The 17,096-nt window shown below is 57.9% G+C and overlaps 3 protein-coding genes across 31 annotated transcripts in view; 2 read left to right on the forward strand and 1 right to left on the reverse strand.

The window, feature by feature from the left end:
- TSC1 (TSC complex subunit 1) overlaps positions 1 to 6,804 on the forward strand; it is a 50,742-nt gene extending 43,938 nt beyond the window's left edge. For all 15 annotated transcript variants that reach the window (XM_058693690.1, XM_058693681.1, XM_058693682.1 and 12 more), the window contains 3 exons: positions 677 to 864; positions 946 to 1,107; positions 1,479 to 6,804. In XM_058693690.1, the coding sequence (XP_058549673.1) occupies positions 677 to 864; positions 946 to 1,107; positions 1,479 to 1,992 (864 nt within the window). In that variant the 3' untranslated portion in view covers positions 1,993 to 6,804. The remainder of the gene's footprint in view (positions 1 to 676; positions 865 to 945; positions 1,108 to 1,478) is intronic.
- Positions 6,805 to 7,732: 928 nt separating this feature from the next.
- SPACA9 (sperm acrosome associated 9) lies at positions 7,733 to 16,642 on the reverse strand. Of its 14 annotated transcripts, XM_058693705.1 has the most exons (7): positions 16,103 to 16,237; positions 14,776 to 14,926; positions 11,346 to 11,526; positions 9,505 to 9,707; positions 8,613 to 8,760; positions 7,915 to 8,010; positions 7,733 to 7,800 (listed from the first exon to the last, which is right to left on the reverse strand). In XM_058693705.1, exons 3-6 carry the CDS (start codon positions 11,487 to 11,489, stop codon positions 7,945 to 7,947), a joined length of 561 nt encoding a protein of 186 aa, XP_058549688.1. In that variant the 5' UTR covers positions 11,490 to 11,526; positions 14,776 to 14,926; positions 16,103 to 16,237; the 3' UTR covers positions 7,733 to 7,800; positions 7,915 to 7,944. The 14 variants fall into 14 exon arrangements, with proteins under 14 accessions (XP_058549688.1, XP_058549691.1, XP_058549687.1 ...); XM_058693708.1 differs by lacking the exon at positions 7,915 to 8,010; XM_058693704.1 differs by having other exon boundaries at positions 7,733 to 8,010.
- AK8 (adenylate kinase 8) overlaps positions 14,248 to 17,096 on the forward strand; it is a 128,770-nt gene continuing 125,921 nt past the window's right edge. Inside the window, exons 1-2 of one of the 2 annotated variants that reach the window (XM_058693692.1) lie at positions 14,248 to 14,386; positions 14,997 to 15,119. In XM_058693692.1, the coding sequence (XP_058549675.1) occupies positions 15,078 to 15,119 (42 nt within the window). In that variant the 5' untranslated portion in view covers positions 14,248 to 14,386; positions 14,997 to 15,077. Of the gene's footprint in view, positions 14,387 to 14,996; positions 15,120 to 16,627; positions 16,909 to 17,096 lie in introns of those variants that run through there. The other variant, XM_058693691.1, reaches the window with a different exon arrangement.

Here is a 17,096-nt window from a genome sequence, read left to right on the forward strand (position 1 = left end):
CATCTGCCCGGCGGGATCGCCAAACCTTATGGGGCACCTGATCTGCCAGTGCCGTGTTGCCTGAGCAACCCTGCCAGGCCGGGTCATGCCCGCCAGCTTTCCCTTCGTCAGAGTGAGGGGAAAAGAAACAAACCAACCAACAAACAAACAAAAAAAAGACTCGCGACACCAGTATGTTGAAACTATAAGTGAACATTGGCCTAGTTTCGTTTGATGCTTGTGAGTGTCAGTGTTTACATAGTTGATCCTATTCGCATGGCTTTATAGTTTGCTTTTTAAAAATCCTTTTACTGATGTGTAAACTGTAAGTTTATTAAAAACTTATGAAATGGGCTTTAACTCACTTAACTGTTTTCCTGACATTTGACTTAACGGTGCTTCCAGTGTTTTGCCCTTCTCAGTATGCTGAGATGATTCCTTTTGTGCCCAAATGTCTGTTTGTGGTTCAGATGATTTCCTCAGGGGTAGATTTGTAGGAAGGGGTATTAGATTCATACTTACCGCCGGCTTACTTTCCAAAAAGTTGTACTAATTGAGATTTCCACCAGGACTGGCCCAGAGTACCTTCTCAGTGCTTATCGCCTTGATTTTCCAACATGGACGTGGCATGTTCGTTTTCTAAAAAGACTAACTCCAGTCGCGCACCCCCCCCCACCCCCCCGCTTTTTTTTTTTAGGAAGTGGAAATGATGAAAGCTGCATATCGGAAAGAATTAGAAAAAAACAGAAGCCATGTCCTCCAGCAGAATCAGAGGCTCGACACCTGTCAGAAACGGATTTTGGAACTGGAATCTCACCTGGCCAAGAAAGACCACCTTCTTTTGGAACAGAAGAAATATTTAGAGGATGTCAAACTGCAGGCCAGGTAACTCCCACGGGGGAAGGTTTCTGCAGTGATGTGTGCGTTATGCCACGCTTCCTATATTTGGGGCCGTCTGTGTTTCAGAGGACAGCTGCAGGCGGCAGAGAGCAGGTATGAGGCTCAGAAGAGGATCAGCCAGGTGTTTGAGTTGGAGATCTTAGATTTGTACGGCAGGTTGGAGAAGGACAGCCTCCTGAAGAAACTTGAAGAAGAAAACGCAGAAGCGGCAGAAGCGGCAGAAGAAAGGTAAGAACAGAGGTGGCGCCGGCGGCCTGTGCCTCGGCCGCGTCAGCAGCAGAACAGGGCCCGTGTCGTGGGGCGTAAAGAGCCGTCCCCCTGGATCCGGCGGGGCTGTGGCGCTTCGGTTTCCTTTTGCTCACGGCTCCCAGCTGTCTCTGTGCGTCCCTGTCCTTGGCCCTGGATCGCTGGATGTGGTCACGGAAGTGCTCACACGTGCGATCTCCTCTGCTGTCCCTCGTCGTGACTCGGTTTCCCTCGTTGAGACCTCACGCTCGGGCCCTCCATTCTGAAGCGTGGCGTTCAGTGTCCACGCGCGTGCCTCCGGAACACAGGCGCTGCCAACACCATCCCTTTCGTCCTCCCCGGCTTTCTTACAGGCTTGCCTGTTGTAAGGACGGCTGCTCGGATTCCGTAACGGGGCACAACGAAGAGGCACCCGGCCACAACGGCGAGACCAAGCCCCCCAGGCCCGCCGGTGTGCGGGGCGGCGGTGGAAGCAGAGGGGGCGGCAGCGGCGAGCTCTCGACCCCGGAGAAGCCCCCCAGCCAGAGGGCGGGCCCGTTTGGCAGTCGGTGGGAGACGACCACGGGAGAGCCCGCCACCGGCATCCCGACCACCGTCGGCTCCCTTCCCAGTTCGAAAAGCTTCCTGGGCAGGAAGGCGCGAGAGTTATTTCGTAATAAGAGCGAGAGCCAGTGTGACGAGGACAGCGTGACCATCAGTAGCCTTTCTGAAACGCTAAAGACAGAACCGGGCCAAGACCCGGGTGCGGAAGGCAAGGCCCCCCCGAGCCTAGACGGCCCGCACCCCTCCCCCCCGACCCCGGACAGTGTTGGACAGCTGCACATCATGGACTACAACGAGACTCATCATGAACACAGCGAAGGATGACGGTCAATCAGTGTTAACTCGCAGACTGCTGGCGTAGAACAGGAGGTGTGAACGCACGTTCCCAGGCCTCCCCATTTCCAGGGTCTGGGTGGCTGGCTCACGCCGTGGAAATGGGCTGGGGTTCCTTTTCACAGTTGACTGAATGCAGAACGGTTTTTGGATCTGGCATTGAAATGCCTCTTAACTTTCCCCTCGACCCGCTCCCCGCCCTTTCTTTTACCCAGTAGTGTGGGCTAATCCGAGGGTCAGTGTGGGCTAATCCGAGGGCCAGTCGGTGCTCCTCAGTGGCTTCACTTTCTGCCTCCCCCGCAGTGGTTGCGCCCTTTGAACGTGTGCAATATGAGGCCAAATTTAATCTTTGAGTCTAACACACCACTCTGTCCTTTCCCGAAACTCAGAGAATGGGTTGGCTCTCCCTTAGCCCAGGTCACTGGTGGTGTTGCAGGTAAGTCTGGTTTTGTCCCTTTCCACGAGGATGTGGCTCGCGAAGCTGGTCACCTTCACGTGGAAGCTTTTTTACGTGAGACTTTTTCCCTGCTTTTGGTTCTGAAGTTCAGCATCTAAAGCAGCAGATCTAGCCAAACAAAGGTTTATTCACCCTGAATGTTCTGTTGGCGGTTCTGATAAGCTTCCTAGAAAGTTGTGTGTGAACAAATGTCTGTTGTTAGAGAAGTCCATAGCTGGCCCCGTGGAGCCCGTCCCCCTCTCTGGGAATGTCTGTCCCTCCTTCCCCGCTACCTCTTATTTATTTGGCGTTTGTTCGAAAGCTGCGACTGCTCAACCAGGCTGCCGTGGGGTGGTAAAACCGTTCTCTGCAGGAGGGGAGGCGGGTGGTGGCTCGAGCCATTGCCCCGAGAAGCTCTTGGGGACCAGGAGCTGCCCCTCGGACGGGGCTGTGCCAGCTGAGCCTCGTGGTTCAACCCCTCCATCCATCTGCCTCTCTCCCTTTGTGTTCTTGTGAGTCCCTCGTTCGTGCCTGCTTCTCGGTGATGCCGCGGCGGAAAGGCTCTGAAGGCCCAGAGTTTCTTTAACGTTCAAATGACCATTGCTTCTCAGGCTGGTGGAGCTGCCTTGCCGTTACGTGTTCTAGACCACCAAAAAGGTAACAGCTTTCTCACACCAGCCTAGCTTTCCGGGGCCGACTCTCCGGGGAGCACGCTGCTGTGCCCCCTCCCCTCCCCCCCCGCTCCACGTCAGTAATGGCAAAGTGTTTTAGGGCCACGTCCTGGCGAGTGTTGACAAAGGCCCACGCGTGCTTGGGGGAGACGCCCCCAGCCCGGCACCTGAACTCAACAGAGGCTCCCGAGGTAACTTCTGGAAGCCCAAGAGCTGTTGCTTTAGTGTCCCAGCTGAGGCCAGTAGAGACTCATAGGAAAGAGCCAATGAACCTGGGTTTTCTCTTTTTATTCTCTTAGTTAAAAGTATACGAGGGTTCAGCCACGAAGAGGGAAAAGACGGACTGTAATGGTACGAAATCTTATTGCATCCAGAAGCTTCCAGCACGTGAGGGTAAAAGTCTTTTTTTTTTTTTTTTTTTTTTTTTTTTTTGTAAAGCATTGCAGTAAATATTCTAGCAGCCTGACCAGAGGGGGCTAGGTAACGAGAGACTCTGTGTCACCACGACGGCACAGGTGCAGGGGCCTCCTCAGGACAGGATCTTCAGGTGTGACCGGTTCCCAGCCCAGGAGAGGCTGTGTGCCCGACTATGCTCAGCCCCACCCGGTCCCACAGTTGCCGCTGGATGTCCCTTGTGGACTGTTTATTAACCCCACATGTTTAATTCAGCTTCATCCAAAGGAAAGCTTAAAACCGAATACATCCTATTTCCTAGTTCCTTTTTAGAAAAAGAAAGCACGAACAAATTCAGGAAGGAAAAAAAATGTTACAGGATAAGTACTGAAACCAGGTCAAAATGCTCACCCTCCCCCAGCCCAAGAGGCCCGTGCCACGAAACAGAGACACCAGGCGCTTCGATCAAAGCCCTTTCCCTGATTAACTGGTAACGGCAGAGGCCAATGTAAAGAAAGAAAGAACATCCTTAAAAACGGGGCAGATTGTAAAAATACAGGGAAGGAGGCGGCAGGGTGGCGAGGGGGCCTCTCCGCCGGCCGGTCTCCGTGCCCAGGGCCCTCGGCACCTGCCTGCAACCCAGCCCTCGGCCCAAGGAGCTGCACTCCACTTCCTTTGGGTTCTGGGAGGCCGTGTGTCTCACTCAGCTAGGGCGGGGGGCGGGCGAGGCCTGGAGGCACGTTGAAGTTACCCGTCTTCCAAATGGAGGCTCGCATGTTGCAGAGGACTCGAGTCAACATAAGGTTTGGTTTAGTTTTGAAAATGATAAACTCGCCAGGAATCAATAGGTCACTTGATCGTGCTGCCGCGAGTCTTTCTGAGGATAGGAAGGTGATGATAGAGGAACACCAGAGAGAGAATTCAGGCCCGGGAACCGGTGGGGCAGATGTCTCGGAATGATTACTTTCAGGGCCGGAGCACGTCTTCACACCGTCTGAGCAGCCTTCTGTCGCACACAGCAGGGCTGGGCGGCCCCAGAGCTTGCCCACCTCGAAGCCCTTTGGCCCGTGTGTGTAACCTACTCTGCTCCCCGCCCGACACTAACTGGGGTCGGCACAGGCCCTGAGGAGGCCAGAGTCTGCTTCTTGGGCAGCATGAATTTTGTTTTAAAAAGGAGCACTACAGTATCATTCGTGGGGCGGGGGGGGGGGGGGGGGCGGGGGGGGGGAGTGGCAGCGTGGTCTCCATAGAGAAAACGTGGTCCTGAATCTGCCACGGGACATGAGCACGTGGACCTCTCTCAGAGCTTTTAGGGATTTTTAAAAAGCTTTTGACGGGGTTCTGCCGTGCAGCCTGTAAACTTGGTTAGCATAGCACCGGAAGACAGATCTATCCAGGAGTCAGAAAACAAAGGTAGGAGACAAAGGTCGTTTCTTGGGGCAAGAGGTTTTTAAAGGTTTCCTCGCTGATGAGTGCTAGGACCGGCCTCGTGCGGCGGGCGGACGTGACCTCGCTCGCTTTGGCAGCTGAGGGTTCTTTGGAGGCCCTGTGCGTGCAGAGAGAAAGGACCGGTAAGCTCCCGCGTGAGCCGCAGCAGCGGACCGTGTGCAGGGGAGAGGGCGCGGCTCTCCCGGGCAGGTAGACTGGACGCCGCGGATGCTGGAACAGAGCCCACTGTGCCGCCGGCCGGCCGGCCGGCCTGGAGGGCAGCGCCTCGTGGGGCAGAATCCCAACGACGGACCAAACCCCGGACCCTGCTCCGTCCCCATTTGCCCCAGCCCGTGTAGCTTCCGGTGTTTTTGTCACAAAAGGCCAGGGTCTCACAGTCGTGTAGAAGGGGGCGACTAGGACAGTGGGGCGACGGGTCCCTGTGAGCCGGGCCGCAGGGGTTCAGGCTCACCGAATAAAACGTTGGGCGTTTCTGCGGAGAGCATCTAGCATGTGCTGTGACTAGCCAGCAGGAGTTTTTACCAAATACTAGAACCTACCGCTCGAAGCCACAAGATGACCGTTCTTTTGACGGAAAGCACTGGGAGGTGGGCAGAAGCGAGGGCAGGTTATGGAGGGTGTGGGCAGAGGGCAGGCTTGGTCCAGAAGCACAGTCGAGGTGGAGGGCCACCCGCCCTGGGATGTTCGGGGACAGGCCAGCCCATCTTCAGAGTGCTCCCCGGAGAAGCCCCACCCCACCCAGAGCACGTCTCGTGCGGGGAAGAGAGCGGGCTCCTGGAACGGCCCCCACCAGCACACCTCCTCTGCTGCCCTTTCACTCTCGAGGCACACGCTCGAAACTGACCGGCAGCGAGTGCCAGGACGTGTCTCTGGAACATGTCCGAGTACCTGTTTACGCGCCACCCCCCGCCCCAGCTCTGTACCGTGAGCCCTCCCCTCCCCTCCCCACTGCACCGGATGGCGCTTTTCTCTGAGGCAAAGAGCCAGTTTAGGTCGGGGCCCGGCCCTGAGGCTGCTGCTGTGACCCTTGTTCCCAGTGTCCCCGTCCGTGACTCTGTGACATGTGCGGGGAGAGCGGGGTATCTGTGTTTTCCCCGCCGTCTACGGTCTGTACAAGCTCACCTGAGGGAAGAGTGGCTGTAGCTACATCAGAAGCCTGTGCCCGTGACCGCTTTTGGCCTTGAAACCAATGAATGAAGGCAGAGGAGCTCTCTGCCCCCTTCCCTTCCCATTGCTACCAAATGGTCCACCCTCTGGGATACGTAGACTAGTTGAAGCATTGGAACGGATCTTTTAGAGGAGACCCCGGAGAGTTTGAGCCCCCCTCCCTTCCCCCACCTTGCTACAGTGTTTGGACAGGAGGGTACGCGCTGCTCTGTGCAGCAGAAACTTCTGCTTATCAAGAGGCGGCCGGGCATTTTGCACTAGAAAGAATCAGTGATCACTTTTCAGAAGACTTCTGCGGACCATAAGCATATTACGGAGGAACAGATTTTGCTAAGACGTAATCTAGTTTTATAACTCAATCATGGATCAACCACATGTGGCTAACTTGCAGTTTAAAGGGGTCCCCATCAGTGGAAAAAAATGTTTTTTTTAATTGATTGCTTTTAGTTAAATTTGAGAAAGTCCTCTCTCGTCAAAAGGTTTAAACCTTCCCGCCTCGATCTTAAAAGCATGTCAAACAATCCACGTCAGATGCCATAAACATGAGCTGCAAGAGAAAATGGTACAATCTTAGTGAATGGGAGTTGGAATCAAAAGGGTTTGCTGTCCTTCTTAGGATGTTCTAAAATGTCAAGGCAGTTGCTTGTGTTTAACTGTGAACAAATAAAAATCTATTGTTTTGCACTACTCTGCTGTGTTGACGTGAAGTGACCCGTACTGGCCTCGGAGGGGCTCCTAGGCGGAGTTGGGACCCACCCAAAGATGCAGAAGCCTCAGGTCTGGCTTGGTTGGTTACCCCGAGCGGCTGGAGGAAGTGCTGTCAGACCCTTTTTGTTCTAGAAAGTTACCTGGCACACAACCATGGATCCTACTTTATCCACCTCACGTTCCCGCCTGCCCCCAAAGAGTGGCCCGGTGCCGTGGGAGACGTGATCGGAGCCCTCTCCCCCGAGACCCGCTCGGCTGGACAGCCTGCCGGCCCCGCGCTGCTGCAGCGCGGGGCCGGCAGGCTGTCCCCTCTTGCGCTCGGAGCGTGCTTACCGCCCTAAGGGGTTGGCTGGCCGTTGGGTTGAGCCCAGGTGGCACCGAGATCACGGAGAGCTTACCAACCCTGAGCCTTGCCGTTGTGTTCTGTGAGCGTGTCAAGGAAACGGTGCAGCTGGCGGCCGCCATGATGTCACCAGGTGTTTGGAAGAAGGCGGGAAACCACCTGAAACAATTGTTAGATGCAGCCTCACCTCACCGTCCCTTCCCTGGAACATACGTTTCCAGCTGTCCCTGGAAATGGGTACGCTCTGACCATTTTAACGACGGAAGCGGCTCCTTTGAGATAAAGACTGGGAGGTGGCAGCTTTTAATTTTGTCGCAGAACCCTGATCCCTATTCGGGTTCTCGTCCCAGTGCGTTCTAACTACGGGAGTTACCGCGCTGGCCTGGCGGGGGGGGGGGGGGGGGCTGTGGCTTCAACCTCCTGAGAGCGGAGTCCCGTCTCTAGCGGTTGCTCTTTGCTGGCGGTTTTGCTTGTGAGCCCACTGCCCAGTGTCCTCTGATGTCTTAGGATAAGCGTAGTTTTCTTTAAGGGAGAGGTCCCAGGAAACCAAGGCAGGCAGACAGGTGGGAGAACATTTTTTATTCTTGACGGTCGCCCCCGAGGAAGCAAGAATACAGAATCTAAGTCGCCCCCTGCGAAGGGAAAAACCAACAGTCAGACAGTACTTCCAGCGGCTCGGAGGCCAGAGACACAGGCTACGATGTCAGGGCCTTGACTGTGCCCCCGAAACCAAGGGACTGTCTTACTTGGGAGCCGCAGAGTCCTTCCGGCCCCTCTCATGGCCTCCCTCCCCCAAGTAAAGGAGAGCAGAGGCAGGTTCGTTCCCCCTTGGGTCCAGACACCTAATGACACTGAGGAAGTTTACCGCGCCGGCCTCCAGCATCCCGGTGGACGGAGGGACCCTACAGTGGCCGCAGCGGCGGGAAAGGAGCCCTGTGGCCTCCCGCTTGGTGGCTCTGCCTGGAGAGGCGGGCCTGGCAGGGCGCTGGCCTGGAGCCCCCGGAGCGCCCAGGCGGGCCAGTGCCCCGGCTCTCGCCAGCCTCTCCCGGCAACACTGGAAGTGGGCGCAGAGCCTGAAGCCCAGAGGCGTGGAGCGGTGAGAAGTTAAAAGTGAGCGAGAGGGAGACAGGTTCTCAGTGGTATATTGGGCAGTCCCCTTTGGGGTTCATCAGTTGCCATGACCGGAGCCCAAGTGAAGAGTCGGCACCCCCCCCCCCCCACCCCAACACGCGGGGCTCAGCAGGGCGCCAGCTCTGAGTTACAGCTTCCCGCCAGGTGGTCTCCAGGGAGGTTTTGGACATCCTTTGTCTTTCCCCCTTGCTTTGGGGCTGTCTTTTGTAAGTTGCCTAAGTTGGTGTTTTCTTAACCAAGACTGGGTGCTCATGGTCCGGGAAGGCGGAGCGGCTGCTGCGGTGGCTTCCTGGCGTGCCTGGGGCTCACTCACGTGCTGCACAGCTTTGCGGGGCAGCTTCTCCGAGTGGGCGATCCATTCTTTCATCAAGTCTAGGACCATGGGGATGAGGCTGACAACACCTCCATAATGGTTCCTGGCCTCGTCACAGCTGAGGTGGTTCACCACATCGTGAGGGTACCTGCAGGGTGGCAAGAGGGGGCTCTTCCAGACCGGGGCACTGTCTAATCCTGACCACACATTCCAACCCCCAGGGAGGTTCCGGACGCTGTGGCTCGGCGGGCTCGCGGGGCCACGGACCGTAGGTAGTCCTGGCATCTCTATGCCAGGCATAGGTTCAAGACAAGATCCTTGAACCACTGGCCTGTGGTCGTAGAGACCCGGATTAGGGGCCGTGGAAAGCCGTAACGGCTCCAAAATGTGCTTAGTCCCTCCGACTCTCCTTATTCCCAGTAACTAAACAGCATCCTCCAGAATACGGTGCTTTGTGCTGAGGACTCCCCCAGGGCTCGGAATGAGGGAGCCACACTGGGCGGTGCTGAGGCCCAGATGCCCACAGGGACGGGCTCCAGAAGTCCCGCTTCTCCGTGGGCTTCTGGGAACATCTGCTCTGTGACTCCCCCTCCCCTTGCCCGGTGCTGGCTCGTCTGTGTCTCACTGTATGTGGGGCCTCAGCGTCCCTTGTTTTCGGTAAGAGGATTTGTTGGGTTGGCCCTTTGGGTACATCGGTGGGCCTCAGGTTCCCCACCTCGGGGCGGGGGGCGGTGCTGGACAGTAGCCACATGACCCATCAGTCCCGACATTCCTGTCCTCTGGAGAGAAGTGTCCTTCCTGTGGGACCCCTCCCTCCCATCCTCACCCCACACCGCCCTCCCCACGTTCACATGCTGCTGACGCCTCCGGGACAGGCCCAGAAGCCACTTACTTCACTCGCAGGCTGCTTAGGTCATTGCTTTGGCTAACCAGGGATTTGCACTTCTCGAGCAGGTTGTTGGTGACCGGGGTGCCAGAGTGCAGGGCCTCGAAGTTCTGGCACAGCCTGTTTAGCTCTGTGCAGATGTCCAGGAACATGAGCAGAATGCGCCGGTCTGTGGAGTTGTTGCAGTAATGTTCCATGTAGCTCTGCACCTGCAGGGGCCAGGTGGGGGGAGCTCAGGAGGTACCACCGGCCCCCAGCTGGTTTGGGGACCAAACATCCAGGAGCGTTCCCCGCCCCCCCCCCCCCCCCCCGTTCCTCGTACCCTCCCAGAGTCACAGGGGAGATGCAGGCACATTGATGCATGTGGACTCACAGGCCACTACGTACAGTTAATGTCACTGCGTGTCCCAGGCACCCCGAGAGCGCTGGGCAGGCTGGGTCTGCCAACACCCCCACCTGAAGCCTACAAGCCTGGCGCCCGCGGGAATATCTGGCCCATTTCACGAACGCTTCCCCTCCCCTCCCTCCCTCCAAGCTGCCTTTCAGTTGCTCAGGGACGTCTTCCCAAATGATCCGAATGGCTCCTTCCAAGAACAGCAGCTTTGTGAAGGGGGAGAGGCTCTGACAGCCGCCGGGGGACCCGAGGAGGGCGGGGAGGAGCCTGCCAGCCGGTGTAACTACAACAGAGCAGAGTCCCTGCGCTACCAGGTGTGTGTGGGCAGGTCACCTTTGGATGACCCAGGTCCGGGGGTGGGGGTGGGGTGGGGGGGGGGGTGCCAGGTGAGGGCCGAGAATCGACACTTCACAGGCAGAGTCGGAGCCTGGGGCCACCGTTTGTCACGGCCCTTCGTTGAACCTAGGGTGAGAAGGCCATGCCCCTGTGCGTCTGAGGGGCGGGGTCACTCTGGCTCCCGTAGATTCTGAGCCGCGGCTGTGGGGAGGGGTCTCACATGCTCCATCCTGACGCTGAAAACCCGGCCATGCCCCTCCCTGGAAGTCTGAGCCTGATTTACTCCTACACGGTTCAGGGGAAAGAGGGTATTTTCTGTAGGTTTAAAATTTCTCACGTTAAAGATCTGGGAGGAATATTCACGCACAGCGGAAGGGAGGGTTTTTGTTGAAGGATGTTGCCAGCAGGGGTTGCTATCTCTGGGGCCTGTGTGCTTCTCCTAAGCGGTTCGGAGCCCTGGTCCCCACTCCCCGCCAGCGCTGTGAGCAGCTGGCCTTCCAGAAGCCGACTCCCCGGCGGCCGGCGGCCGGCGGCGGGAGGGGGTCCCACTTAGTTAGGTGTGTGCTCCTTCCTGGAGGGCGAGCTCCGTCTCCAGGCCTCCAGGTCCCGCAAACTGGGATGGCAGCTAACTCACAGGGAGACCCGGGTCAGGTGACAATGTCTGCAAACGGGAGGCGCGAGGTGCTTGGCGGGTCGGTTTCTCAAACCCCAGTGGGATCCCACTGCTGGGACCACGGGCGTCAGACACTGGCTGAGCGGCTCCCTCACGAGCTCCTTAAATCCGCACACCCCGTCTTTTCCAGATGAGGCAGCTGGGGCACAGAAAGGTGACTCACTGGCCCAAGGTCACAGAGGGGGCGTGTGGCTGAGCCGGGACCCGAACCCTGGCCCGGCAGAGTCTCCAGCCCGCTTTGGTATTTACTCACATATGTGGTGAGGGAACGAAGGGCCCGTTCCCGCCTCGTCAGGATCTGAGTCCTGATCCCGGCACAGACACGCCTGCCCTCTCCGGGCCTCAGCCGTTTCACCCTCCATGCAAGGTGTCGCCCAGGAGTCGCTGGGCCCGGCAGGTCCCCAAGAGCCCGGCCCCACCGCTCGCCAGCCCACGAGGCGCCACCTGTGCGATGCTGGAGATGGGCCGGATCTTGTCGTGGGCGTTCTCCCTGCAGTGCTGCAGAGCAGCGATGAACGTGAACTGTTGCTGCTGGAAGAGCTTGTACTTCTGCTCGATGCCTCGCAGGGACTCCTTCGTCTCATTCATGGTCTTCCTCAGCGGTCATTTACAGGAGGATGAGAATCTGCCAGGGCGGGGGGGGGGGGCACGGAGAACACAGCGATGAGGCCCCAGATTGCAGACCCCGCTCTGGAGTGTCAGACCGGCATGCCCACAGCCCCTCTCGGCGTCCCCCCTCCCTCCTGCACTCACTCCAGATCCCCCAGGCGATCCAGGACCCAAGTCCCTTTTCCCTCCAAGGACACGTTCTTTGCCACGAACCATGACTTCCTTCCCTCAAGTGTGGCCAAGGATTTCTCTGGGCCTCAGTTTCTCCACACTGTGGACACCCACCCACACCCACACCCACGGCACCAGATGTGCTCTGTGTGAACGGGTCGGAGGAGGCCAAGCCAGGCCAGGGGTGCTGGCGGGCGCAAGGGGCCGGGACACCTGGCAAGGGCAGGGGTGGGGAACAACACGCTCCAGGCTTCCTGGGAGGCCCCACCCAGGCGGAGAGGAGGAGGCCCGAGGGAGACGGGAGGCATTTCCCTCCACTGTGTCGGCCTCCGCATCCTGAGCCCAGAGCAGGGCTGGAGCAGGGAGGGCATCTCTGTGGCAAAAAGAGGGACAAAAGGAAACGCAAGGGCAGATCAGAAGTTGGCCTCCAGGACGCGACGGGAGCGGCAACTCCGAGAACTTAGGGAGGGCTGGGAGCTGACCTGTGCAGGTTAGGCCCGGACGATGGCACCCCAGGACCTCAGCAGGCCTACTGTAAATACTACACAGTGCATTCAGCCGCGGTGCCCAGGCCACCCCTGGGAGCCACAGTGCCTGTGTTTGCTCGCACTAGCTGCGGCTTCAGGGGGGTGGGCCTGGTCCCGGGCAGGACACTGGTTTCCTGCCCACTCAGCCCCCTGCCGGAAATGGGCAAGTGGGAAGGGGCGCCGGGGTTGGGGGGGTGCGGTGGGGGCCTGGGCCAGGGTGAGGCACCAGAAAACCCAGCAGTCGAGCGAGGGGAAAACATTTAACGTGCTATTTAAAGAAATAAAAGTTAACACCAAAGAGGAGGCCGCAAAGCGTCAGGATTTTAAAGACGGGATGGGGTCTGCGGCTGTGCCATACTGGAGCCCGAGGCAGAAGGAATGAGTAAAACTGATCCCGTCTTTACATTTTTGGCGACAGAAGTGGATTTTGCATGGATTTTGATGTTTTTAAATGTGATTTGCCTTGATTATTGGAGTTTGGGGCACCCCTTCACATGACTCGCCTTGCCTGGTCTGGGCCCAGGGCTTACAAGTGACTTGGGGGTTGAAGACCTAGAAAAGTCAGAGCACAATTTATCCACGGGATACAGGTGTGCTGTTTCGAAGGGGCACATGCACCCCCATGTCTATAGCAGCACTATCGACGATAGCCGAAGGATGGAAAGAGCCCAAATGTCTATTGATGGAAGAATGGAGAAAGAAGATGTGGTCTATATATACGATGGAGTATTACTCGGCCATCAAAAAGAATGAAATCTTGCCATTTGCAACTACGTGGCTGGAACTGGACGGTATTATGCTAAGTGAAATTAGAGAGAGAAAGACAAAAATCATATGACTTCACTCATATGAGGACTTTCAGAGACAAAACAGATGAACGTAAGGGAAGGGAAACAAAAATAATATAAAAAACAGGGAGGGGGACAAAACAGAAGAGACTCATAAATACGGAGAACAGACTGAGGGTGGCTGGAGGGGTGGTGGGAGGGGGGACGGGCGAAACGGATAAGGGGCACTAAGGATCTACTCCTGAAATCACTGTTGCACTATATGCTAACTAATCTGGATGTAAATTTAAAAAAATAAAAAATAAGTTAATAAAAAAAATGCTTCTAAAAAAGAAAGGTCAGAGCACAGCACACAGGTGGGTTTCCGGGTGGGGGCGAGGGGGGGGTTGTGCTTTCAGTCTGGCCTTCCCCATAAGGCTCAGAGCTGTGCTTGGTGGCTAAGAACCCAAGCTCTATTCATAGTCCTGGGTTCAGATCTTGGTCCCACTACTTCCGGCCGGCCTTGGGGTGAGCCTCTGAGTGCTAATGCGCTACGGGGAAGTAACAGCCGCAGCCTCCGGGCCTTGGGGCGAGCACCGTGCGAGGTGCAGGCGGAACGTGTGGAGCCCGGAGCCTGGAACGCAGCAGCGCCTGGTTGTCAGAGCAACCAAAGCTGCTGTGATCACAGTGGGCACACAATGGCGGGAGCAGGCCACAACAGGCACGGTGCACGCCCTGAGGGCAGCGGAGTCTGCTGAGGGCTTGAGCTCCGGGAGAGGAGAGGAGGGGGGAGGGGCATTAGGAGGGGGTGACCTGGGACTCTTGTGAGCAAGTGCAGGAGGCAGTGGGCAGGGCAGGCCGGGGGAACCCCCAAGCGTCAGGCAGAGCTGGGAGAACCCCTGAAGGCCAGAGGGGCCAGAAGGACTTCAGGCTTCCATTCGTTTGTTCACTCACCCCTTCTGCAGGGCCTATCATATGCCGGCCCCGATTCTGAGTGCTGGGCTATATACACGGCAGGGAACTAAATAGACAAGCCCCTCTTCCCTGGAATTTATCTTTCGGAGTGGGAGGCGGACAACAAGGATGAGCCACCGAACAGTGTTGTGGATAAGAGCGCTGCCGAAGGGAAAAGGAAGCAGGGCAGTGGGATGGGCACGTTGGGCCAAAGGGCTAAGGGCGGTCTGCAGGAGGGTCCTTTACGGAGGTGGGTGGGTGGCGGGGGGCAGACGAGAGCCATGCTCCAGCCTGCAGTGAGGTCCTGAACACCCGCCCCAACCCTCCCCACGGCAGTGACTATCGACGGGGCTCTAGGAGAACCCTGGCCCTGCATGGAATCCTCACCACAGCTCTCCGAACGGTACCTGATGATCCCCACGTGACAGACGATGAAGCTGAGGTCACCCCGCTAGAAGTGAGCAAGCCCGGATTCCCCACTCAGCTCTGCCTCACTTTATAAAGTCTGGGCTCTTGGATCCCTCCCTCCGTGACGGTCCATAGAGACAGACATGCCAGACATCAGACTGACCCAAGGCCGGGAGTGGGTGGCTGGGGTGGAAGGGATACCAAATGCCCAAAAAGCTGCCCAAGCCCTCCTAGGGGTCACGCACCAGCTGGACCCCTGGGCCTCGTTTCCACTTGCACAGACTGTTCTCTGCTCCCCCCTCCCCTAGTGTTCAGGGGCCTGCCCTGCGTGTCTGGCTCCCTGCCACCCTCCCGGGGCTTCCCGGGGCTGTCAACTTCTCCAAGGATACAGCACGACCTTGGCTGGTGGCCCCAAGAGCCCCCGAGAGCAAAACTGACTTGGTTCTTGATCCTAGCGACTTGTGACATGCACGCCAGGAAATGTCGTGAGAAGAGCTGTAATAAGCTATCCAAAGTGATCGTCCCTTGAACGAGTTACTGCAGCCAAATTAGTCTGGATGAAAGGCACAGGGTGCAGGCACTTCTCGATCTGGGGGAGGAGGAAGGAAAAAATGATTACCCAATAGGTTTTAGGCTTTAATTGATTTGTATTTTTCCAGGCTGCTAAAGAAGATTAAATCGTGGTATGAAAAGCGCCTAGGGCTTAAAATAAATGAGGAGAAAGGCAAGTCATTTCAGAAATGTCCAGGAAGCAAACTGAACCTCTCCTGTGCAAATTGCAGGTTTGATTGTTGTGTTCTTTGTTTGGGCGGGGTGGGGGGGGGGGCTTCCTTTTCTTCCCCAGCTGTCTTTGCAGTTGGCTTTGACAAGCCAACCAACGTGTGCGCGCTTTGAGGAAGCGGTCCTGAGGGGAAGAGGCGGATTTGCAGCCTTTTACAGTCGGAGGGCATGTCTCTGGGCACTTAGTGGCTGCTGGGAAAGGCTTTTGGCTAGGAGTCAAGACGCCAGCCCTGGCTCTGCCTCTGGTGAATGAGTGAACTTGGCCAAGAGCTTCCCCCTTTCTGGACCTCACTTTATCTATAAAACAAGGGCGATTGGATTAGAATATCAAGGGGACTTCTGATTCTAACGCTTTATGGTCTACAACTGATGAGAAAAGAGACCCAAACATGGGAAATGACTTGCCCCAGGTCTTACGGTCAACTATTTGTTCACCATTCTGATCCTCCAATTTCTGACCTGTAAGATGGGAATGAAGGTACTTATTCCTGGGGGCTGGTGCAAATATTAAATGAAGTTACTACTAAAATAGTAGCCCCGATGCGCTGTGCCCTTAATACACGCCAGGAGCCCGTACTTCAGGCATATGCGCTCACGGAATCCTTCCACAATCCCCACTTCACAGGGGAGGAAAGTGGCGCCCAGAAAAGGCTCACACGGGTGGAGCCGGGAGTCGAACCCGGGGCATTCTGTATCACAGAAGCCAGACGCCCCGTCCATCATGTACCTACCCCATAGTTTTGTTAAGAACACAGCTCAAAACCGGCAGCTCCTTCTACAAATGGCAACAGACAAAAGCTGGAGCTCCCAGCTCAGCGCCGCGTCCCATACCAGGCTGCCCCAGTCCCGCTGGGGATTGACGCGATTCGAAGCGCTCCTTCCTCCACCACGTCCCACCCACCAGGGGCGGCATCGGGGTTCCTTCCGCTCCCTTCCCTCCTCCCCCCAGGGCTCGGCGGAGGGGGTGGGTGCGCTTTAACCTTACTGGTCCTAGGCCGGCCTTCACTCACAGAGCTCCCCGAAACCCGAGTGCCTCCGAGGGTGTCTGGGGCCCGGGAGGGGCTCTTCCCAGGGTCGGGAAGGTTGGTGGGTGGGGCGGGGCCGCGGGCCCGATTGTTCCCGCGGGTGCCATAGCAACCGGGTCACGTGGCAGCCCTGCCTCGCCCCGCGAGCCCCCGCCTTCCCGTCCGCCCCAGGGACTCCCCTACCTTTTCCACAGCCTTCCCCAACCCCTACTCGCTTTAAAGGTGGGAAAACTGAGGCCCAGAGAGCAGAGCCGGGCTGGCCCGCGGAGCGCCCAACGCCCAGGTCGGGGCGCGACGGCGGGACCAGCGCACGACCCGCCTCCCGCCCCCACGGAGGGCCGACGTGCCCCCTTGGGCGTCTCGGCACCTGGGGCCCTCCTGGGGGCACCTCTGGTCCTAGAAGGCTGGAGGGCCACCTCCTGAGACGCACAGACCGCAGTGCGAGGCCGGCACGGGGAAGCACCCGCCCCCAGGGAAGCACCTGCCCCCCCGCAGCTGAGCGCGCGGGCCACGGAGCCGGGAACGAGGCCCGGTTCGAGCCCCGCGGGCGCGCGCTGATGACGCGACGGCGCGGCGGCCCTAGCGACGGCGGTCTCCAGGGAGCGGGCGCGCGCTGATGACGTAGCGCCGCGGCGGCCCTAGCGACGGCGGTCTCCAGGGAGCGGGCGCGCCGCACGGAGGCATGGACGCGACCACCGCCCCTCACCGCATACCCCCGGAAATGCCCCAATACGGGGAGGCGAACCACATATTCGAGCTGATGCAGGTGACCCGGGCAGCCCCGCCCTGTCGCGACACCGGGCGCCAGCGGGAGCCTCTGTCGCGGTAGCAGTGCGCGGCTGCGACCCCGCTGCTGGGGGGGATGGGTGGGTGTCTGACTCCTGTACCGCTGGGACCCTGAGAGATGCCTCGGTCGGAGGACGCCCCCTGCCCCTGTCCTGCGGACCCAGGAGG

Source organism: Neofelis nebulosa, chromosome 12 (genome assembly GCF_028018385.1).
Source record: "Neofelis nebulosa isolate mNeoNeb1 chromosome 12, mNeoNeb1.pri, whole genome shotgun sequence".
NCBI classification, from domain to species: Eukaryota; Metazoa; Chordata; class Mammalia; order Carnivora; family Felidae; genus Neofelis; species Neofelis nebulosa.

Bases quoted from the DNA above. Each gene is read 5' to 3' on its own strand.
- SPACA9 (XM_058693701.1), bottom strand. From the start codon at position 11,489: ATGAATGAGACGAAGGAGTCCCTGCGAGGCATCGAGCAGAAGTACAAG. The intron at 9,708-11,345 runs GTGGCGCCTCGT...TGGCCCCTGCAG, and splicing joins CCATCTCCAGCATCGCACAG to GTGCAGAGCTACATGGAACA. The intron at 8,761-9,504 runs GTAAGTGGCTTC...GCCACCCTGCAG, and splicing joins CTAAGCAGCCTGCGAGTGAA to GTACCCTCACGATGTGGTGA.